Source organism: Prionailurus bengalensis, chromosome C1, assembly GCF_016509475.1.
Source record: "Prionailurus bengalensis isolate Pbe53 chromosome C1, Fcat_Pben_1.1_paternal_pri, whole genome shotgun sequence".
Taxonomy (NCBI): domain Eukaryota; kingdom Metazoa; phylum Chordata; class Mammalia; order Carnivora; family Felidae; genus Prionailurus; species Prionailurus bengalensis.
Window position 1 is genome coordinate 37,524,632 of NC_057345.1, and position 24,918 is coordinate 37,549,549.

Genomic DNA, 24,918 nt, shown 5'->3' on the forward strand with positions numbered 1-24,918 from the left:
GAAGGGTTAATTTTATGTGTCAACTTGGCTAGGCCACAATAACCAGATATTTGGTCAATCGTTATTATAGATGTTTGTGTGAAGTTATTTTTAGACGAGATTAACATTAAAGTCAGTAGACTCCAAGTAAAGCAAATGATCCTCCAAAATGTAGACAGGCCTCATCCAGTCAGCTGATGGCTTTAATAGAACAAAGAACGACCCCCTGCAAGAAGAGGGAATTCTGCTGGCAGATAACATTTGGACTCTAAATGCAACTCTTCTCAGCCTCCACAACTGCAGGAACCAATTCCATAAGACAAAGCTTTCTCTCTCTCTCTCCCTCCCTCTCTCCCTCCCTCTCTCTCTCCATCCTGTTGGTTTTGTTTTTCTGGAGAACCCTAATACAATGGAGTATCTTTTTTTTTTTACCAGGACAAGTATATACTGACCCCAAAAATCACAGCCAGTATTCACTTAATACTCCCCAAGAGCATTTTCTTTTTTAGGTAGAGAAGTTTTTTTACCACAGTTTCTCGGATAGACCCAAGTTTAAAACTACAAGTCAGAGAAGAACAAACAGAAGGCAAACTAAACAAAAACAGGAGCTTCTTCCTAAGCAAGATAATTTCTTGACACTTCCTGCCCCTATGTAATAAAGCAACTCAAATGACAACTACATTAAAGTTGTCACTTCATCCGAGTATGAAGTAATGCATGGACATCTTATGATATAAGATAATACAATCAGTTTCATCAGATTAGGGAGTTACTTTCATTACTCATTAAAGCTAATGAATATAATAAAAAAAAGTACACATGAAAATAGTATCTTTTACCTTTTAATTGAAAGATTCTTGGAAACTTTGTTGAAAAACTCTGTTTCTGCATTTTGGCTTTCAGCAGTCAGTTCAAAATGGATTGACTTTTTATCAGAAGGTTCAACATTCTGAAATAAAGAAGGGCATACTTGGAGAGCTGACTTAAATAGAAACAACAGAGAATTCTATTTAGATGAAAAGTACTCTGAGGGGCACCTGGGTGGCTGTCGGCTAAGCCTCTGACTTGATTTCAGCTCAGGTCATGGTTCGTGGGTTCAAGCCCTGAGTCAGGCTCTGTGCTGATGGCACAGAGCCTGCTTGGGATTCTCTCTCTCTCTCTCTCTCTCTCTCTCTCTGCCCCTCCCCCACTCCTACTCTTATGCTCACTCACTCTCTCAAAATGAATGAATGAATGAATGAAAAGTAGCTCTGAAACAACAGGAAGTAGGAGACTTATTTCTATTACTGTAACCTTTTTTAAAAAATTGTTTTTAAAATTGAGATATAACAGACACGTCACATTAGTTTCAGGCATACAACATAATGATTTGATATTTGTATATACTGCAAAATGCTCACAATAAGTCTAGTTAACATCCATTACTGTACAAAGTTATAATTCTTTTTCCTTGTGCTGAGAACTTTCTTTTTTTTAAGTGTTTATTTTTGAGAGAGAGAGAAAGAGAGTGTGTGCAAGGGGCAGAGAGGGAGACAAAGGATCTGAAGCAGGCTCTGTGCTGACAGCACAGAGTCTAGTGAAGGGTTCAAACTCACAAACTGTGAGATCATGACCTGAGCCAAAGTCGGACGCTTAACCAACTGAGCCACCCAGGTGTCCCGCTTTTGCTGAGAACTTTTAAGATCTACTGTCTTAGCAACTCTCAAATATATATTATTAAATATAGTCAACATGCTGTATGTTAGATCCTCATGTCTTATTTTAGAACTGAAAGTTTGTACCTTTTTTTTTTTTTTTTTTTTAACTTTTTTAAATTTATTTTTGAGACAGAGAGAGAGACAGAGCATGAACAGGGGAGGGCAGAGAGAGAGGGAGACATAGAATCTGAAACAGGCTCCAGGCTCTGAGCAGTCAGCACAGAGCCCGACGCGGGGCTTGAACTCATGGACCGTGAGATCATGACCTGAGCCAAAGCCGGATGCTTAACTGACAAGCCACCCAGGCACCCCGAAAGTTTGTACCTTTTGACTCCCTTCACCCATTACGCCCACCCCAAACCACACTGCAACAATATGTTTTCTGTATCTATGAATACAGTTTGACCATTTTTTTTCACTTAGCATAATACCATGTTGTCACAAATGACAGTATTTCTTTTTTATGGCTGAATAACATTCCACCGTGTGTGTGTGTGTGTGCGCGCGCGCATACACACATTTTCTTTATCCATTCATCCATCAATGGATATGATACTTAGGTTGCTTCCATGTCTTGGCTACTATAAAATAGTATTGCACTGAATATGGGGGTGCAAATACCTTTTCAAGTTTGTGTTTTCATTTCCTTTGGATAAATATCCAGAAGTGTAATTCCTTAAACATGTTAGTTCTATTTTTATGTAACCTTTTTAAATTGTCCATTTCCCTGCTACATAAATGAAACCAATTAAGCGAGAACTTAATTACCTGTATTATGTAACTTACTCAATAATCAGGGACTCAGTGAAAATAATAACTGAACTGAGGATATAACATAAAGAATGAGTAAATGATATATGTCTCTAAAATGGAAGTAAATTATTAGACCTCACTTAAAATAATTATATTTATAATTAAAATACAAAAACTTGATTCATGAACTGACAGCCTATAAATGAAATTAAAGAAGGCACAAAGGGTGCCTGGGTGACTCAGTCAGTTAAGCATCTGACTCTTGATTTTGGCTCAGGTCATGATCTCATGGTTCGTGGGTTCTGCACTGACAGCAGAGAGCCTGCTTGGATTCTCTGTCTCCTCCTCTCTAACCCTCCCTCTCTCAAAAATAAATAAATAAACATTAAAAAAAATAAATAAGGCACAAAATAATATCAGAGTGAAAACACATGATTATTTAAATATATTCAATATTTTTGTAATAAAATACAGAATTAAAAAAAAAAGTTTTATTTAAGTAATCTCTACATCCAACATGGGGCTTGAGCTCACAACCCCAAGATCAAGAGTTGCATGCTCTTCTGACTAAGCCAGACAGGTGCTCCCAGAATTTTTTTTATTACTGGTTTGACCTAGGACGATCAATCATTTTACTGAAAAGTGGTCTTTGAATGTTTTTACATCATGACACTTAGGGTTTCAAAGATCTACTTTTTCTGTGACCATCACCTAGATGTATTTTTATGTGTTTTATGAGCTATAGCAACAATCTATTCTGATTCCTAGGATTATATATAAACACTGACTTTCTTTAATTTTAGAGACAGAGAGAGGAAGACAGAAAGCAACAGCACACAAGTCAGGGAGAGGGGCAGAGGGAGGGGGAGAGAGAATTTTAAGCAGGCTCCGTAATCCGTGCAGAGCCCAGTGTGGGGGTCAATCCCATGACCCTGGGATCATGACCTGAGCTGAAACCAAGAGTTGGATGCTCAAATGACTGAGCTACTCAGGTGCCCCTAAACACTGACTTTCAAATGTGAGAAACCATTTGTTACATCTACACATTTAAAAAATAACAGGGCACACAAAATGCAAAGATCACAAACTAACTCTCAATATCATAAAATGATATATAAATTTCTTGATACTCTTCAAAGGTTTCAGAAAAAATTGGGTAAGTTATTCTGCGGAAAAGCTCTGATCCTGTATTACAGTTTGGTTCTGGAGACATGGTCTAAAATTTATAAAATGATATTAACCATAAATGAAGTTAATATTTAATAAGAATAATTATAAACAAAGCCTAATAGTCTGAGTTACTATTTATCTTAAAGGGTAAAAATCATTGGGTTTAAACTGCCAACAGGCAACCCTAACTAGTGATTACATGTTAGGAATCAGGGGCACCTGGGTGGCTCAGTTGGTTAAGTGTCCGACTCTTGGTTTCAGTTCAGGTCATGATCTCACGGTTCGTGCGATTGAGCCCCGCGTCAGGCTCCGCATTTACAGCACAGAGCCTGCTTGGGATTCTCTCTCTCTCTCTCTCTCTCTCTCTCTCTCTCTCTGCCCTTCCCCCACTTGCTGTTTCTCACTGTCTAAAAAAAAAAAAAAAAAAAAAAGTGCTAGGTAATCAAATCACTTACTTTGAAAAGATGTAATGTTTCCTTGCTGGTTAGTAGCTGGAACTGAAGGTCAGATGACCTGCCATCACAGGGGAGGCATTCATAAAACTCAGGATCCTTATGTGTCACAGAATAGAGAACTATAATGAAATTTCCAGATTCTGAAAAAACCCTGGACAAAAAAATGCCATTAAATTAAAATTTACTGAGGATAATGAAAGTACACTTTTAAGAACTCCTACAAGAGTCTCTCAACCTAATTAATAAACTACTTAAACAGTCCAATTTTGGGAAGAAAACTGGGGAGCAAATTTATGCTTACTTTTTTAGTGTTACTGATTTTTAATTTTTAAAATACACTTTATTATAAAGTACATATTCCTTGTAAAAACTTTAAGCAAAATAGGGATATATAAAATAGAAAACCAATTCACTTTATGGTTTAATGTATATAATTTTCTCCCAGGCATGCAAAAACATCTTATACAATCTAACAAAAATAGACCATACCATACATACTACAGTTGACCCTTGAACATAGGTTTGAACTGCACAGACCCACTTAAATATGAATTTTTGCCAATATAGCACAGTACTATAAATGTACTTACTCTTATGATTTTCTTAAGAACTTTCCTCCAGATTGCTGTATTGAAAAATACTTATAATACTATCAGAACACGTAAAGTATATAATATATAGAACACAAGAAAATATGTGATAACTAACTAGGTTATCTATAAAGCTTCTGGTCAACGGTGAGCTAGCTATTAGTATAAGTTTCTGGGGAATCAAGTTTTATGCAGTTTTTGTTGTTGTTGTTTTTAAGTAGGCTTCACACCCAGCGCAGAGCCCAATGCAGGGCTTGAACTCACGACCCTGAGATCAAGACCTAAGCTGAGATCAAAAGTCAGAGGCTTAACCGACTAAGCCACCTAGGTGCCCCCAGTTTTGTTTTTTTTTGTTTTTTGTTTTCTTTTTTTAAATAAACTCTACACCTAATGTGGGGCTTGAACTTATGACCCAGAAATCAAGAGTCACATGCTCTACTGACTGAGCCAGCCAGGCGCCCCTATATGCAGATCTTTGAACCTGCATTGTTCAAAGGTCAATTGTATTCGCAATTGCTATTTTTAAAACTTTTTTTTTAGTGTTTATTTATTTTTGAGAGACAGAGCACAAGTGGGGGAGGGACAGAGAGAGAGGCACAGAACCTGAAGCAGGCTCCAGGCTCTGAGCTGTCAGCACAGAACCTGACAGAGTGCTCGAACCTGTGAACCACGAGATCGTGACCTGAGCCGAAGTCAGTCACTTAACAGACTGAGCCACCCAGGCACCCCTGCAATTGCTATTTTTTTATTTGACTATCTTGGATTTCTTCCCATGTCACTATTCTATATTATACCTCAGACCTCTTTATTCTTTTTTAGTGACTAGCCAGTATTACAATTTATAGTTGTATCATTTTTAACTTCTAAGTGGGTATTTTAATTAAACATTTCATGATTATAAACACTTGATAAAAAATATTCATTTTATTATTCACTCTATGACTCAACAAAAATATTTATGAAGTCATCATGAATCCTTAAAACCAGTGCAGATATCCCCTCTTTTCAAAAGTTCACATTAGGCCACTTCACTTTTATAAGAGACAACATTAGGAGAACCTGTTTTTACTAACCAAAAGAAATCTGAAGATTTTTGCTTTTACAATACAAAGGCAAAACCGAAAATAACGTGCAGCATCTGTTTTGCATGAGCCATTACAGAGACAGCACACACTGCATGAGAGGGGCCCCACCAGGCTCCTTCCCCAGGAACCACACTCAGTAGCTCAGTATCGAGCAGTCATAGCTTTGAACTCTATCTGTGAGAATTGTGTTTTATCTCAATTTATTTTGTGCATCCATTAGCAAGACATGACCTAAGGTGTCAGAAAAGCCAGAGAGGTTATTTATTTTCTAGGTCTGGGAACGCTCAAAAATTTTCCTATATATATTAATGGTAATCTTTGCTTTACATCATTTCAACTTAAGCAAGGTTTCATAGAACGCTCTGCTCTTTCAAATGGTGGGGGGTGGGAGGGCGGGAATGGGATGACAGCCTATAGTTAAAAATACTTTTAGAAAATAATAAACAAATAAAAACACTTTTAAGTAATTGTCTCTCCTTGGTAAAACACTGAATGAAAAATAAGTGGGGATACATTACACCCTTAATTTAAAAACAAGAAGTGAGTGCTGTAGAGGCAGAATGTGTATTCTGCTCAATTCCTCTCTCTTGGGTCCGACAAGACCACTGTTCAGAATGTTGTAAAGTACCAACCTAAGCTATGCTAAGCAGTGCTAACTCTTCTCTGGTTCAAAGGGCTGGCAGAAATTAAGGAGTTCAGGTATCAAAGAAATTGCCTGGGGCGCCTGGGTGGCTCAGATGGTTAAGCACCTGACTCTTGGACCCTTGATTTCAGCTCAGGTCATGATCTCATGATTTGGGAGTTCAAGCCCCGTGTTGGGCTTTGCGTCATGTCAGCTTGGAGCCTGCTTGGAATTCTCTCTCCCTCTCTCTCTACCCCTACCCCACTCATGCTCTCTCTCTTTCTCTCTCAAAATAAAGAAATAAAATATTTTTAAAAGTATATTATAGCTACTCAAGGTAGACACTAACCGACCTGGAAATTTTTAATAGATGAGAAAGCTAAGAGGCAAATGTGGTATCGCATACAAAATAAAAAATTAAATGAGGAATTGAGGGGCGCCTGGGTGGCTCAGTTGGTTGAGTGTCTGACCATGATCTCATGGTTTGTGAGTTTGAGCCCTACATTGGGCTTGGTGCTCTCAGCGAGGAGCCTGCTTTGGATCCTCTGTCCCCCTCTCTCTTTCTGCCCCTCCCCAACTTGTACTCTCTCAAAAATAAATTAAAAAAACCATTAAAAAATTAAATGAGGAGTTGAGGTTAGAAAATTTCTTTGTTAGTTCCAATGCTTGTGCTTCAGCTCCAGAAGAAAACTAAACATTTCATCTCAAATATTTCTTAGGGTACTAGTAGTAGCACTGTGTAATTTAATAAAACACAATAAGGCAACAAACTCAAACTCATTTTCAATCATTTCATTGAAAACTGATCTCTTCATTTTTAAAATAAGATGCTAGAAGAGAGGATTTCTAGGGTTTTTTCCCCACACCTAAAAAATGTATCATCTATGTTACAGTCCTGTGGTGAGACAAGTGAATTCCTTCACATTTCTAAGTATCCTGCAACCTCACCTTTTTTGGTCTGGTTTTATTCCCATTTGATGTAAGATTTGGTTTTTTTTAGTGCGCTTTCTTAGTCTTACAGTTTTTAAGTATTATAAAAGTCTTCTGGTATGTAAACGTTATAAAAGTATTAAGGCACTGCATGAATTTTAAATGAGACCAGTAAAATATGAACAGGGGAGAAGGTCAAAATAAAATAACTACAAAATAAAATATCACTTGCCTTTCTTGAATAGAAGAACTGAACATGTATCGTAAGCAGCAAGCCCACACCTGAGGACTATAAATATGTATAATTCCAGACAGCCAACTAAAAGAAAAAATAGAAATTAAAAGCTTAGTAACTTCCAAATTAACACTTAGTGTGCTTTAGATTACCTTCTTCTCAAGGTAATAATATGGTAGAAATTCTTGGTATTCAGCAGCAATACATTTAATGGCTCATAAATATGAAATCTATAAACACTAGATCTCACTAATAATTAAAAGGAATACAGAGATATAGATATAGGTATAGGTATAGATATAGACGTAGACATAGGTATAGACATAGACAAAAAGAGTTTCCTCTCTGCCCTCTTCTCCCTGAGAGGACAAGAAAATGGTGGGAGACAAAATGGTTAACAATAGAAAGTAGGAATCAATTAGAATCAATTAGCCTGGACTAGAAAGAATGGGCTGAATTAGGGGAGAATGAAGTGAGCAGGAGAATATAGTTAGCAAACTTTAGGTATTGAGAGGATTAAATGCTGTAACATATATAAATTGCCCAATACACCCAAGGCTCTTACTAGGTATTCACTTGGTATCAATAATCCATAGCAAACACTGTACATTTCGTAGTCTACAGAACATTTGTGCCTTCTCATTTTTTAACTGTGCACATACCAACAGTCCTCCCTTCTATTATCCAAACTCTTCAAGGTCCAGCTCAAATTTGCCTTCTTCAAGAAAATGTCCCTGTCATCTCTCTAATAAATACTAATAACACACACTGTCTAGATTGCTCATTTCATAATAAATCATATACTTCCTTATTATTTTTCTATTTCTACTTGTATATTTTATTGCCCTTTATTATAAAATTCCTTGGAGAGCTTTAAATCCCAACATAGTACTAATAGTACTATGCATAGGGTAAGCACTCAATAAATACTCAAAGAACATACATTTCTGACTGAATAATCTGTCTAAATGTTATTAACCACAAACTCTAAAGAAAACGCCATTCATACTAAAGGGAATTTCTGCAAAAACTGCCTGGCAGTGAATTTTAAAGTGTTATTCTGAGCCCTGCGTTCTTCAAGGTGCCTTGAAGGAAAGGGGGTAGTAATGAAGATTAAAGAAGCAGGGTTCGAAGGCTTCAACTTCAACCAGAAGAATTTGACTTTATGTGCTTTATTTATTGGAGTTCTTCCTAAGATTGGGCAAAATATGGTTTTAACTGATTCTGCTATGAAAATAAGAAAACTTAAGAATCATTGGCCTCTGTGGCTTTATAAGGTGACTTAAGTATTAAGTTTATATTCATAGTACAACAGATGAACATGCTTATCATATACATTTGAATACATATGTGGCTAAAAAGGCTGTCATAATAATACAACACTTACATTCCCACTAATGGTAGAGAGCAAATCTTGGGATCTGATTCCAGCAAAAGTAATAATTTGCGTGTTTCATCCATGGTAAGATATCTAAACAGAAGAAATTCATGTAAAAACAATTAAGAGTTTGTACTTTCTACCTAAAAGAGATAACCTAAATACTTGAAGAAGCATATTTTAGGCAGAGAAGATGATTCAAATGAATGTCCCCCCTACCCCACACAGAAAATAGTTCAAAATGTAGAAAAAAGAATTCAGTAATAGAGATGAAAGAGATTTAACATCTTAAATTTCTATTCAAATGGTCATTGAAGATCACACATTTTTTTAAAAAATTGTGCTCTAAAAGTGTCCGCTCTTTTTAAAAAATTGTGCTCTAAAAGTATCCGCTTATTTTAATTGGGAGTAGTAAAATCAAGGCTGACAATTTCAGATTCAAAGAGGTTTCCCAAGGAGAAGTGGATTTCCTATTACTAGAAGTGCTCAAGCATCCAGGTGACTTCACAAGAATGCAGCAGATGTGACTTCTCACTGAAGGTAGCTGAATTAGGTGAGTTATGCTCAACCTTCCATGCACTAAATTCCTCCAACCATCATCAGAGAACATTAGAACCAACATGATAGAACCTCAAAATTCACTTTTTCCTAAAAGGACATTATACCACATTTTACTCTGTTATTGTTTTATTATTTACAGTAAGGTTTTGTTTTTTTTTACAGTAATCTCTACACCCAATGTGGGGCTTGAACTCAAGACCCCAAGATCTAAAGTCACATGCTCCAACAACCAAGCCAGCCAGGTGCTCCTATTACTGACAGTAAGTTTTAAGGGCATGAATAACAATAGAATTGTCAAGAATTAATTTTATCGTTATGGTTTTTTTTTTTTTTAATTTGAGAGACAGAGCGAGCACGAATGTGTGTGCGTTCAAGCCGGGGAAAGGGGCAGAAGCAGAGAGAAAAGAATCGTAAGCACGCTCCAAGCTCAGTGCAGAGCCCAACGCGGGGCTCGATCCCAGGACCCTGGGATCATGAGCCGAAATCACAAGTTGGACGCTCAACCAACTGAGCCACCCAGGTACCCCTATCATTATGGCTTTAAAACACAAAAATAAAAATACCATTAGTCTTGCTAGTACCACTGAGGACATATTTTATTGCTACAATAACCTTAAAACACAAAGATAATGAGTTTTATTGGGCCATGTGACAAGATGATTAAGCCTGAGTTGGCAGGGAGATTTATGGATCAATAATGACACTTAGGAGTGCCTGGCTGGCACAGTCAGTGGAGCATGTAACTCTCGATCTTGGGGTTGTAGGTGCAAGCCCCATGCTGGGCAAAGAGATTATTTAAAAATAAAATCTTAAATAAAAAAATGACACTTAAACCTGCTTTGAAAGCTCTTCTGCCTTCACCATCTGATAACTTTCTATTCTTTAGTTTGGACACACATTCCTGCTTTCCCTGCACTATATATAAGCCCCTATTATGTTTACCTGCATCATGTTTATGCAAGAATATACTTAACAGACAATAAATATGGTTTTTACCTACTTAATTCTAGTGTCTAACACAATACTTATTCCATAATGGATCCTAATAAATATCAGGGTAAATAAATGAATGTGGTCAAGGGAAAGGACAAACGTCACAAATTAAATAAATCTAAGTAGGAAGGGGCTAAGGGAACTAGGTGACTAGACAGAATAGTGAATATCCTGGGTTACTACTAGCATGTCAAGGGGTCACAGAAAGAAAATTCAAAGAAACAGAAATTCATGCTTCACTAGTAGATGGTCATGGAGACTATGAAAAACAAGTTCATTTTTCTGACTAATTTTAGCACAAATTCTCATATCCCAACTGAGAAGCACTTTATTATTCCAAGAGAATCAAATGTTTCACTAAATTCATACACCTTTTATCACTATCACCTCTGACCATACCATGACTTTGGAACACACACTTTTTCTTTTGTACCGCTCCAGCCAGAAAGGCGCTCTGGTCAGCCTTTGGGACTCAAATATAGGACTTTTCTTGCTATTCCAGGGACCCTCTGAAAAGAAAACCCTCTCTTTTTCTTTTCCTCTTTTGAAGAGGCATTTTTAGATTGGACTTAGAGTGGAGTGTATCTTGGCAAACACTTTTGGCTCTAGAGACCTAACAGGAACTAGGGTGGAGTCACTGGCAAAGGAAGCCAGAAGCGAACTGCTTAGACTTTAAAGCAGACGGTGCTTACATTGTCTAACCTAACTCAGGAAACAACGGATAAAGAAAGTGGATGAGGATCCAGGGAAGTATCCCTGCTGAGGGTCAGAAAGCATGCAACTTGGCTTTCCGTCCCTCAAAAACTAAGAGTGGTGATAGGAAGCTGGAGAGAATGCTGCTCTAGCTCTGTGGGGAAACTTCACCCTCCAGTGGCTGACAATTTGGCAAGCAAGAGTACTACGAAGTTTGATTTAGCAATCTCCTTTCTCTCTCTGCAGTGCTCACTATTATTCACAATTAATACTGCAAGTTATTAAAAAAATTCAGCCTCTATTAGGCTCATAGTCAGATTATAGCTTAAAAAAGAAAAAGACAAAGACAAAAAGATGATAACCCAAAACTCGGGAAAATACAAAGGGTAAAATGACATAGAGGATAATCTCTCCTATTTTTAAATTACAAAATACAACCAATTTTTAATATAAATTTTACCGGTAATTTTTCTTGGGGTGATAGGCACAACTCTGAACTACATTCAACAGAATTTAACATCACATTTTAACCTTCTTTGGTTATTTATCTAGCCACCACAGATCTCTGACATGTAAACTGAATGCACAAATATTTCACATGAAAATATACTAATGTGACCAATATTTAAAATTAATTTCTCTCTTACTTACCCATATTTATAGGTACCTTGAACTTGAGAAATATTCAGATTACTGCTCAAGTTTCTTGCCAGGGCTGTTGGAATAATGGGGATGGGCTTCACAGGTGTGCATTTAAAAGTATGCGCTAGAGTTACTGCTGCCCAATGCAAGTCCAAATCCACATTGTCCAAACTTTCCCTGGAAGTGATATGAGCTCTTAGGGAAAGCAGTTTACCACAATCCAAGGAATCTTTGCTACATACATGGTGCTGCAGAGCCTGAAGAATCAATATTATACAATTATTTTAAAACTGTGAGGGGAGGGAAATAAAAAATAAAACTTTTTTTTTTTAAGTAGGCTCCACACCCAGTATGGAGCCCAACACAGGGCTTGAACTCACCACCTTGACATCAAGACCTGAGCTGAGATCAAGAGTTGGACGCTTAACCAACTAAGCCACCCAGGTGCTCCATTAAAAAATAAAACTTTGAGGGGCATGTGGGGGGCTTAGTTGGCTGAGCACCCGACTTCAGCTCAAGTTATGATCTCGTGGTTCGTGAGTTCGAGCCCCACGTCTGGCTCGCTGAGGACAGCACAGAGCCCACTTCAGATCCTCTATCTCCCTCTCTCTGCCCCTCCCCAACTCACACTCTCTCAAAAATAAACATTAAAAAAACTTTTTTTAATTAAAAAAATAAAAAAATATAACTTTGAAATTTGTCCACATCTCTAAAGGTTTTATTTCATACTGGTGCATGTATACACATATATACCTTGGATTAACAAAATTAAACAATTTCTGATTTGTGATATTTCAATTCTCTCATTTCTTCCATGTGACCAAAAAGCTACATGCATAATTATGTCAAAGCAAGTAAGAATTACTGTACCAAGCTCCATCATCTATTGCCAGATGTGCCAGCAGCATTTCAAATTCTTATCAGAGAATGTCACTTCCAATAAACATTCATCACATGAAAAAAATGAATGTTAAACTAACTCTGACTCAATTCAGAAAACCTAAAGTCCATTCTTTGATTATTTTCTTATTGCCCTAAAGTGTCAGGTCAGTTCTTCCTGCATAGTTGCTCATGCCCACTGTGTCCTTCCTAGACTTGGCCACCACTCTAGAGGCTAATTACACCCTAATACACATCTGACTATTGCAATGGCTGACCTACTCTCTCTGACTTCAGTCAGGCTGCCGTATCAAATAAACTATCCTTGATTTCATATTATCTCCTCTTTTCAGAAACTTTCAATGACTCTACATGGCCCATATAACAAACGTCAAATTCCTCAGCCTGGCAGATAAGGCTCTCTATAATCTGGCCAAGCTCATAGTCCTATCTGATTGCCCACAAACACAGCAAAAATCTACATCCTTAATATGACCCTGAGCACATCCTGCACTTTGTTATCTTGGCCATATTGCTTCCCCTTCTGGAATGCTACCCATATTACCTCCCCAGAATTTCTACCCTCAGAAACCACATTTAACTGTATTTTAACAACATTCAATCAGAAATTATTATGAATACTTGTTAAATATGGGTTTATTGAAATACAACACAGGACATATAATATGATACTTGTGTTGAACTAAGAATAATCAAGTTATCAACAAATCCCACCTTAAAAGCTGAACTGAAGTCATCTGCATCATGAACTATTACTTCTTTTGAACAAAGTCCATGAGTATAAATTTTGCAAGGAATCACAAAGTCCCCAGGAAGAGCAGCAGTAGGGGTTCTTTCTAAACATTCAGGTACTTCTCGACCAGGATCAAAACGATCTACTGTCAATGTCACACTTTCTTCATCTGAAGAACAAAAATAGCAGTTATTATTATAGCATGACAATAAAAATTTGAAATCAACCAAGCCAGCCTACGACTACAGCAAAGCATTTTGTTCATAGCAATAGTACACTAAACTCTTATTTTAAAAAATGACTTGCATATACATTCTTCCACGTTCACAGACTATGAAGTCTGTGATGGGTAGTGTCAAGTTTTACTTACCTTTGTAACCTTGGTATACAGCAAAGAAAATAAGCACAAAGAATATTATAATAATTGGCTGAATTCAAAAGACAAATTCTATTATAGTTATAAAAATATTTTTTTTAATATATTACCTTCATCTACTATGAGAGAACCAAGTAAAAAGCATGGCAGGTTTTTTTTATTCTGCTTAGCATGACGATAAGCAAGTCGGATGGTCTTTTCAGTTACCACAAGCTTTGGATTTCTGAAAAATAACAGAAGTCTTTTATGAATGTGATAGATCTGATATCCTAGAAAACCCTCCTGCCATGATAATGCCTAAAATATAACACACATCTTTTAATATGTATAGAAAAATCATTGTTGGAGTGCCTGGGTGGATCAGTCAGTTAAGCATCCAACTCTTGATTTCTGCTCAGGTCACGATCTCACTGTGAGATTGGGTCCTACATGGGGCTCCATGCTTCAGCACAGAGCTTGTTTGGCATTCTCTCTTTCCCTCTCTCTCTCAAAATACATAAACTTAAAAAAAAAAAAAAAGAAAAGAAAAATCATTGTTGAGAAATCCTAGGGTCAAAAATGGGCAGGAGGTGGGGAGTGGGTAGAGAGAGCTGCCTGGAAGCCAGGATTGTAACAAACAGACACTGAAGATATCGTTGTTCTCTGAGTCTTTGCTGAATTTTATGAACCAGAGCAAGGATCAAGAAACTATGAGGCCAGGCTCCTGTTTTTAGAAATAAGGTTTGATTAAAATATCACATCCATTTGTTTACATATTGTCTATGGACTTCAGATACTAGCATTATTGAATCCAAGATATACAAAAATACAACTCAAATGTGTAAAAGCATATAAAAGGGACTCTAAAATATGGTCAAGGAAGAAGATACTATCAAAAAAGACTAGGCAGGGGCACCTGGATGGCTCAATTGGTTAAGCTTTCAAATTTTAGCTCAAGTCTTGATCTCAGGGTCTTGAGTTCAAGCCCCACATTGGGATCTATGGTCATAAAGGCTACTCAAAAACAAACAAACAAACCAATAAACAAAACTAGGCAAATTTAAAAAAGAACCACAAAGGACCTACAGAAATGAAAATATAATCAATTAAAGACTCAATATAATGAACTAGGGATAGGTACATGAATTTTTATTATTATTTTATAAACTCTGCATAAGTATTATAAACAATCATATATATAGTATACTTCCACATTTAAAAAACCTAAATGAACAGGTTAAATGGTAACAAAGTACACTTAAAGAGAAAATTAGCAGTTGAAGAAAAAAACATTGTAGTAAAGACAAATAACAAAAAATATAAAAGATAGGTCAAGAGACATTAAGAATGAACAAGTCTAAGAAATATTTAATTGAACTTTCACAAGATTGTTTTTTATCAATGATACTATCCTTCTGTGCCATCTGGTCTAGAACTTAAATACTTTGTGACTTGTATCTCTCCTTTATTCGACTGAATCCATCATCAAATGCTACAAGCTATTTTCTCAAAATACCGGTTTCATTCTTTCCTTTTGATTTCAGTACTGCTACACTGCTCTAAACCCTTATAATAGCTCCCGTTTATTGAATACTTCCTATGTTCCAGGCACCATGCCAACTGCTGCTTTACAGAGTCTGTCTCATTTAATCCTTACAAGAGTGCTATGAAACAGGTATCATTATTCCCATTTTATAAATAAGGAAACTGATCCTTGCCTACTTTACTGAGGTTGCATTCATAAGTGGTAGAATCAGGATTTGACCCTCTAGGCAGTCTGACTCCAGTTACAGCACCTTAAACAAACCACTGTGGCATAAATCTATGTTGCTTAGATTACAAAAAATCATCTCACAGCCAGGCTAACTCTAGGTTCTCCCCACTATGACCCATCCTCTTAGAATTCTGCTATTAACAAATAACTCCCTTACATACAAAATCGCAGTGAATCTCTATCTTCTATTAGTTTAAGCCTATGCTGTTATGTCTTTCTTTCAAGATCCTGGTTATAACCATATTTTACAGTCCTTCTAACATGATCTATCCACTCAAAATCAGTTCAATCTTCTCAATGCTCTACAAAGGTATTTATCATATTTTGTCTTTTGAATTCCTATAAGACTTAGAACTTTAGATCTGCGAATATTTTAACTGTGAAATTAATATTACTCCTCAAAAGCATAAGAAATAGATTTAGGGGCCCTGGGTGGCTCAGTGGGTTAAGAAACGGACTTTGGCTCAGGTCATGATCTTGTGATTCATGAGTTTGAGCCCCGCGTTGGGCTCTGTGCTGACAACTCAGAGCCTGGAGCCTACTTCAGATTCTGTGTCTCCCTCACTCTCTACCCCTCCCCTGCTCACGCTATCTCAATCTCTCTCAATCTCTCTCTCTCAAAGAATGAACCAACATTAAAAAAAAAATTTTTTTTTAAAGAAAAGAAACGGATTTAAGTAGCAGAAGGGATAATTTGTTTGAGAGGAGCTTTTGAATGGAAGTTAAAAAAAAAATGAATTAGTCATAGTAATCAACTTCGCCTTACACATCCTTTCGACTCCTGTTTATACTGGTTTGATCTGAAAAGAGACACATCTTATACCTGTAGTAATTGAGGTGTAAATAGATGAAATCTCCTATTGGCATCGGGTTCCAAAGTGCACATTTTGATGGAGGAAAGTAGAAAGGTACCATTCTGCTTGTAGGAAACCTTTAAAAAGAAATTTAAATCAAAGCACAACGAAAAGCAAACTTGGCAGAAATTTTATAATAAAGAGTTTAAAGTTAAATGATGAGGGGGCACCTGGGTTAAGTGTCTGACTCCTGATTCTGGCTAGGTCATGATCTCATGGTCGTGAGATCAAGTCCCATATTGCACTCTGTGCTGAGCATGGGGTCTGCTTAGGATTCTCTCTCTCTGACTCTCCCCTGCTCACCCAGTGTGCTCATATGCACTCACTCTCTCAAAATAAATAAACACTAAAAAAAAAAAAAACAAAAAAAAACCAGAGTTAAATGATGAGGCTTATCAAACTACTTTTGTAATTTAATTTTTTTTTAATGTTTATTTATTTTTGAGACAGACAGAGACAGAGTATGAATGGGGGGAGGGCAGAGAGAGAGGCAGACACAGAATCCGAAGCAAGCTCCAGGCTCCGAGCTCCAAGCTGTCAGCACAGAGCACAGCACAGAGGGGCTCGAACTAGCAGACCGTGAGACCATGACCCAAGCCAAAGTCAGATGCTTAACCGACTGAGCCACCCAGGTGACCATTTTTATAATTTTAAAAGAGCTTAGAAATATTTTTTAAAAGTAAAAAAATAAAATAAAATAAAAATAACTTTATGTCAAGAGAATAAGTATTCAAAATTTAGGTATAGCTTTTCCCTATCCTTTTTTTCCTATGCATACAGAAATTTATGTACACATGTTTAAAAAAAAAAAAAAGCCAGGAGGGGTGCCTGGCTGGTTGTCAGTAGAGCATGCACCTCTTGATCTCAGTGTCAGAGTTCAAGCCCCACATTGGGCATGGTGCCTACTTAAAAAAAAAAAAAAAAAAAAAAAAAAGCAATTGGTAGCATCCATTCTATATATCCTTTTTAAATAACAGAGAAATAAGTATAAACCATGAATTTACATTTAAATTTAAAATTAGAGGCACCTGGGTGGCTCAGTCAGTTGGGCGTCCAACTTTGGCTCAGGTGATGACCTCACAGCTCGTGGGTTAGTGCCCTGAGTCAGGCTCTGTGCTGACAGCTTAGAGCCTGGAGCCTACTTCGGATTCTGTGTCTCCCTCACTCTCTGTCCCTCCCCTGCTTGTGCCCTGTCTCTCTCTCTCTCTCTCAAAAATAAATAAACATTAAAAAAATTATATTTAAAATTAAAATGCTATCCTTCTGAATTAATTTCTAGATAGTATCTAATAAAATTATGAAAAGCACAAAAACTTAATACAGTCTTTATTTTTCAGTGGTTCCAAACTTGGTATCTTGGGTCCTATCACTTAAGTTTAATTACTGAAGCATCAAAAGGACATCATTATAATTCCTTAGCAAAGACTCTAGAGGCAGTGTAAAGCAAGGCTTTAATGTTAAATCATACAGAGTGCCATCACAAAGTTTATTTTACATAAGTGAGTGACATGAGAACACCACAATAAGAAAAAACAATGGAAAGAAAGGACTGGGGAAAAAATAGCCAGTCACACATAATTAAAGCAAGAAAGGGACACTTGCCAGGCTCAGTCAGAAGAGCATGTGATTCTTGATCTTGGGAGTCATAAGTTCAAGCCCCACATAGGTGTAGAGATTACTTAAAAATAAAATCTTTAAGGGGCGCCAGGGTGGCTCAGTCAGTGAGGCATCTGACTTGACTTTGGCTCAGGTCATGGTTTCAGTTCTGAGACTGAGCCCCACGTTGGCATCCATGCCCAGCATGGAGCCTGCTTAAGGTTCGTTTTCTCCCTCCCTCTCTCTCTCTCTTTCTGTCTCCTCCCTCTCTCCCCCCCACCCTGCCCCTTTCCCACCCAAGTGCACTCTCTCAAAAAAATTTTGTTTTATTTAAAAAATTAATAAAATCTTTAAAAAGAAGTAAAAAAAATCAGAAAAGTTCTGACAGTGTATCATGTATTAAGGATACCTTATTCTAGACTCTAGACCTTACATTATCAACTGATGAAGCTTCTCAACTAAAATACTAGCCTCATTTTACTGATTACCTACTACTGAGCACTACGTACACAGGCATCCTACTGAGCACTTTACGTACACAGTATGTCTCACTAAAACTATTCTAGAAACACTTTATTATCCATTTTATAGATAAAAAACTGTAACTTTCCTAACTTCATACAACAATTAAGTAGCAAAGCTGGGATCTGAATCTAAGTGTGGCTAATTTGGAGTTTATACTTCTAAAAGCTGAATGGTATAGTGCTTTAGAACCTGGGTTCAAATTCTCGCTCTACCACATTGCTAGCTGTATGTTTTCAAATCCACATCTAATTTGAATTCATAATATCTGTGAGAAGGATTTTTAATCTCCTTTTTTTGAAATGAGGCCATAGTCTGAAATTGAGAAATCTGTTCAAGGTCACAAAGCTAGTAAGTAACAGTTTATCTATGTTTCTATATCTAATATATTTATCACTAATCAATTGAGAGGCAGTATGAAGTGGTGGGTGAAAGCAAAATGTGGTGGAAGTCAATTGTTTAGGTCTGAAAACTTGTTCCAAAATCTGCTAGCTGTGTGACCTCGATCACATTACTTAATGTCTCCGTGCCTCAGTTTCCTCATCTGCTGAACAGAATAATACTGGTATCTCCTGGTAGTTACACTGAATATTAAATGAGTCAATATATGTAAAGGGTTTAGAGTAGAAGTCACATAAGGTTTAAATCCTGGCTATAACACTTACCAACTGGATAACTTTGGGTTGGTTAATCTCTCTACACTATAGTTTCCTCATTTAAAAAAAGGCCGGGGGGGGGGGGCGGATTGGATAATAACAGTACCTACACCTCATAGATTTGTTGTGAGGATTAAATAAGAATAGTGCAGGGTGCTTAACACAGTACCTGGCACATAGCAAAATTTCAAGAAATGCTGCTATTAGTCCTTTTCTTAATCTAAGGTATGCAGGTAGACTTTAGAGGCACAAAATTTTGTGGTACAACATTTTACATGTATGCATATAAGAGTTTTTTCTTAGGGAAGGGGATTCATGTTATCAGATATTCAAAGGAGTCTGTAACCCCAAATTAACTCAGAAATGCTGCTTTAAAGCCCAGAGATTACTGAAAATCAGAGGTCATTAAGTTAAAAAAAACAAGAGTTGAGTATTTTAGGAATAATCAGTTTATTTTAAAAAAATTTTTTAAGTAATCCCTACACTATGTGTGGGGCTCAAACTCATGACCGCAACATCAAGAGTTGCATAACCTACAGATTGAGCCAGTCAGGTGCCCCAGGCAAAATGTGTAGTTACCTAGAATGTAAGGCATGAATCTGACTCAATAATATTATCTTACCTGGAATATAAGAAATGAATTTGACTCAATAATAAATAAAAAAGGGAACGTATTGACTTGTTGCAAGCACAAGTTCTTCCAAAGAATAGAAGTTGACAGATTTTCAAATAACAGGTGGCAGTAGGATAAAACAGAAGGGTCAAAATTAAGCAAAAGGATTATGATAGCCTCTTTGGGTTATGTTTCCCATTGTCTTCAAAAACACCTGGTACAAAAGAAAAATACTGAGAATGAAGGTAACTCATGGATGTAGTTATAGTTTAGAAGAAAAAAATTCACATGTCACCGTTAATTGTTCCTCCCTGGGGGAAAAAAAGAATAATGAATGATCCAAACAGCCGCATAACACAAGCCAATTTGCCTTGTCCCCATAGTATTGACAGACTGCGAAAATTAGGGGACAGGTGGCAAGCTCCTCCTTCCTATTCCACATGAGTGGGGAAAGGCTTAGGAACATTTAAAGAAACTTGGGACATCCAATGTGCAATTTTTCCCATCAAGGATTAGGGCTTAAACAAGGGAAGGAACCTAACCACTTTCTCATTTGTCTAGGATAAATAAGTATCTACGTGATTTTTAGCCCCAAGAACTCAGGTTCTGTTTCCCATCAATAAAGATGCTCTGTGAAACCAAAAAAAAAGGAGGTAGGAATGAAACTGATATTTACTAAGTGCCTACTATGTACCAGACCCTTTATTTTAGTGTTCTTATTTAATCCTTCACAATAATCTTCTGTTACATAGAGATTACTATCCCCCACTTACAGATGAGGAAATTGAGGCTTAGAGAATTAATTTACTTGATCAAGGTCACCCACCTACCAAGTGGTAGAGCTAGGATATGGAACCAGATTTTCCCAATTGGAAAGTTTGGTTTTTTTTCCTATTCCAACCTGTCTTTCCAACTTATCAGAAGCAGTTAAAAAAACATTTTGTGAAACAATTTCTATACCTGGTATTCATCTGGGGCCCTGTAAGAGGATATCTAGGCTCCATGATAGTTGGTGAATGATGTATTCAATATCAAATGCTCAGTATCCTAAAGAAGTAAAGAGAATGTTACTAATGAGTGACAAAAAAAAAAAAAAGAAAAGAAAAGAAATACGATTTAACCACATATTAACAGAAGTGTAGGCAAAATTAGGTAACTTATATTAAGTACTTTCGTCTATAGAATAGTAAGATAAAATGCTCATGGATTCTGAACATTTTCATACTTTACAGTCATTTTGCCTATAAATTAATATTAACATTTATTCTAGGCAGCAATACCTACCAATGTATCTATTCATTAAGGAAAGCACAGATTCTGGGTTGCCTGGGTGGCTCAGTCAGTTAAGTGCCCAACTTCAGCTCAGGTCATGATCTCAAGGTCTGTGAGTTCGAGCCCTGCATCAGGCTCTCTGCTGTCAGTGCAGAGCCTGCTTCAGATCCTCTGTCCCCTCGGCAGCACCCCCCCCCCCCCCCGCCCCTTGCCCACTCACATTCTCTCAATGATACATAAACATTATAAAAAAATAAAGAAAAGCACAGATTCTTAAAAAAAAAGAAGAAAAAAGAATGAAAGAAAAGCACAGATTCTGTTAACAAGATCCTCATAACCATTTAGTAAGCTAGGTATAGTAGGGCAGGCAATACTTAATATATGAAATTTTGACCAAAAGTGTCATAATAGTCAGAAAACCACAAAACAGGACATAGGAACAACTTGAACTAGATATTTACTGGATCTGTAATGAGGTTAACAAATGTTAAATCTCATGGAGATGGAAGACAAATATTACATCCCCACAAACTGACTTGTTCCCGTGAAAAATCAGTGGTCTTTGTTTGGCTGCACATGCCCTCTCTGGGTACTTCTTTTCCACTGCCGTTGCTTCCACATCCACCTGTACATAGCAAACTTTCAGCTTCCATCTCTCTTCTAAGTTTCAAAACCGTATTTCTAATTGCCCACTGGGTATCTTCATTTAAATATTATCAAAGCAAAATACAGGGCTAGTCCTTTCTTTACAGTTCAGTATTTCCTATACTCTTTTATTAGGCCTTAGAGTTCTTTAGGCTCTGTACATTTCACTTCAATTTTAGCAAGAAGGAATCGTCTGAAGCAAGATAAGAGAGGAGAGTTATAAATGCAGGTGCAGAAGAGATTTTTCAGACAAAGCCAGAGGCTGAAATTATTTACTATAATAAAATCTTATTCAAAGTGCTCTTGTAAGGTTGATAAAAAGTCCCTCTTGGAGACATCTGGACTTCATGTGTCTTCTATAGAATGAAGGCTTTAAACTTGAAAGCCCTTCTACACCACTTGGTTGTTACGGATAACAGTATTCAGATAGATAACTGTAGGAAATATATAAAGTGCCATCTTCAATAAACAAGAATCTTAAACTTGTCTCTTCTTCCTTTATGTATTAGGATAAAAAAATAATGTTGACCTATTTCTCATATTAAAACAATACATGAGTTTATTTTTACAGTATCACGTAAGCAGTGAAAGCTAGTGAAACTGAAACCACACAACACCTATACCTAGCAAAATATATTCTCCTTGGATAATGGCATGCATCATGGTTTATCAAAATGGAAACCCTGAAGTCATCCTTACCTCTTCTTCCTCCCTCTTTCCCATATAAATTCTGTCTTTCCATCTCTACCACGGTAGTTCCTGACTACATCAACTCTCACCAGATTTACTGAAAAGTCCCCACAGTGCTCCTAGAAGGGTATTTATGCATATCTGACCAAATTACTGCCCCTGCTTTAAAAGCTGATGGCTCTTGTTTAAATACAGAACAAAACACCTCCACGATCTGGCCCCACTCTATTATTCCAATCTTATCCCTCATCCACTCATCCTACATTCCAATCGAATTGAACTACTTACAATCCCCCGAGTTTGGGTGTCTTTTGCACAGGCTGTCCCTTTAACTTGAAACGTCTTGGTAAATCCCCCTCATCCTTCACAATCCAAATCGAATGTCACTTCCTCTGGAAAACCATCTCCTAAACACCGCCTGTGTTCACACACATAGCATTTTCACACTTTATTGTTCACACATTACTCCCAGTAGACCGCGAACTGCAAACACTAACTGAGCCCTTACCAAGAAGCCATCTGAATTAGATGTGAGAAACACAGGAACGAACATGCAGGGCTTCAGTCCACAAATTTTCATAGTAAAAACACCTTTAAATGGCACGTTATCGACTGCAAACCTCTTTCACATACCTAAGGACAAACGATTCATAGGAAATTCACGGTCCGCTTAGTTTATTTCTTTCACTAGTTCCCCTTCACGTCATCAGCCCCAGGCTCCAGGAGCCCTGAGAAGCCACCACAAGGCCCTGAATGTAGCCCACCGTCCTTCTCCGTGCTCCACTGCCGCCCTTCGGGAGAATCCGCGACACAACGCCCCACTCACCGCCACCGCCGCCCAGCGGGGTCTGTTTGTTGGGCCGGAACAAAGGTCGGCTCCAAGGAGCGCCGCTGCCGCCTCCGCCCCGCCTCTAGGACGTTGGGGTCGCGGGAACCAAGGCGGCAAACACAAGCTCGGTAAACCGAAATCCGCGCCGCGCCTACTGACTGGTCAGAAACCCAACCCTTCAGGGACAGGGGCGGGGCTAGAGGCAACGCGCACGGTCGCCGAGGCGTGCTAGTACGCTAACCAATCAGCTCTCTGCGCCGTTCCGGTGCTTGGCCAATCCCAAGCCTCTCTGGAGAAATAGGGGTGCCATCGGCTCTCCACGATCAGGATCCGGAGGATTTAAACACTTCATTTTGGTCAACGGTTAAGTTCCGGGCAGGGGAGTACATTGCGCAGGCGCAATGAAGAACTTAACCCGGTGTAGTGAGGGTGGCAGAGGAAGCCGGAAGTGCTTGTTGTGCAGATTGTTTGTGGGAGGTTAGAAGCGATTCAAACCGTTTGCTTGAAGGAACAAAAGAGAGGAGTTAGATTTCTTTTCGTTTCTTTCCTCTTTTTTTTTTAAAATGTTAATTTTATTTTGAGAGAGCGTGCTTGCGAGTGGGGGAGGAGAGTAAAGAGACAGGGAGAGAGAGTCCCGAGCAGGCTCTGCACTGTTAGCACGGAGCCCGGGCTCCATCTCCTGAATCGTGAGATCATGACCTGAGCCGAAGTCAAGAGTCAGATGCTCAAATGACTGAGCCACCTAGGCGCCCCTCTAGTTTCTTTCCTAAGAAGAATCCTCTCTGAATAACAACAAAAATTTTCTTTTAAATGTCTTACCGTTGAGGGGCTCCTGGATGGCTCAGTTGATTGAGTGTCCAATTCTTGATTTCGGCTCAGGTCATGATCTCAGATATTGAGGTGGAACCCCTTGTCGGGCTCTGCCCTGAGTGTGGAGCCTGCTTGAGGTTCTCTCCCTCCCTCTCCCTCTGCTTCTCCCTCAAACGTGCCTGTGCCTGTGTGCATCGTCTCCCCCTCTCCTCCCACCCCGCGCCAGTAAATAAATAAATTCCTTACTATTGAGGAAAAAAATAACGTGACTTAAATTTATAAACCATTTATATTTAGTGTCTACAACTAATGTTGGTAATTGGGCCTTTTCTGTCATTTTTTATATGGTTGTCCTGCAACAACCGAAGTAGGTATTAGTATCCCTACTCAACAAACGAAGAAATGTAAAAGATGACACAGCTAATTAGTGCAGAGTCAGGATTCCAAATGCCACTTAACTTTCTTCCACATTCCATTTCTGTTAGTTTCCTGAGCAATATGGGAGCGTCAAAGTCGAGATGTGTTTGTAAGCTGTATTGTTCTGAAGGAGCTCACCCTTTTGAGGGAGTGAAGACACTCTCCTGAAAAATGTATCAAACTAGCCAAGAAATATATGCTATATAGAATGTCATTCTCTGCTTTCCCGGAAAAATTCCTAGAATCTAAGACATACATTTTAAGAGAAACGATGGTGAGTTCCTCAGTGTGAGAGTACGAAGAGCCAGTGATGCATGTCTGACAAAGTGTTGGCAAACCCAATAGGGAACTTTGGAGCAAAGATTGTCCATTAGAGGAGCCCCACATTAGGCATAAATGGCTAGAATCCTTACTGCGTTCAGTCATTGCCTGGGCCTTCCCAGAGAAAGCAAGCACTAAGGCAGATTCA

The 24,918-nt window shown here is 37.9% G+C and overlaps 1 protein-coding gene across 3 annotated transcripts in view; it reads right to left on the minus strand.

Moving 5' to 3' along the window:
• The window catches only part of STIL (STIL centriolar assembly protein), a 64,688-nt gene extending 41,294 nt beyond the window's left edge, over positions 1–23,394 (minus strand). For 2 of the 3 annotated variants that reach the window (XM_043574921.1, XM_043574918.1), the window contains exons 1-10: positions 23,220–23,394; positions 20,747–20,833; positions 16,369–16,476; positions 13,903–14,015; positions 13,398–13,585; positions 11,793–12,040; positions 8,904–8,987; positions 7,514–7,600; positions 4,055–4,205; positions 819–928 (exon numbers count right to left, since the gene is read on the minus strand). In XM_043574921.1, coding sequence (XP_043430856.1) covers positions 819–928; positions 4,055–4,205; positions 7,514–7,600; positions 8,904–8,987; positions 11,793–12,040; positions 13,398–13,585; positions 13,903–14,015; positions 16,369–16,476; positions 20,747–20,790 — 1,133 coding nt within the window. In that variant the 5' untranslated portion in view covers positions 20,791–20,833; positions 23,220–23,394. The other variant, XM_043574919.1, reaches the window with a different exon arrangement.
• Positions 23,395–24,918: the final 1,524 nt, after the last annotated feature.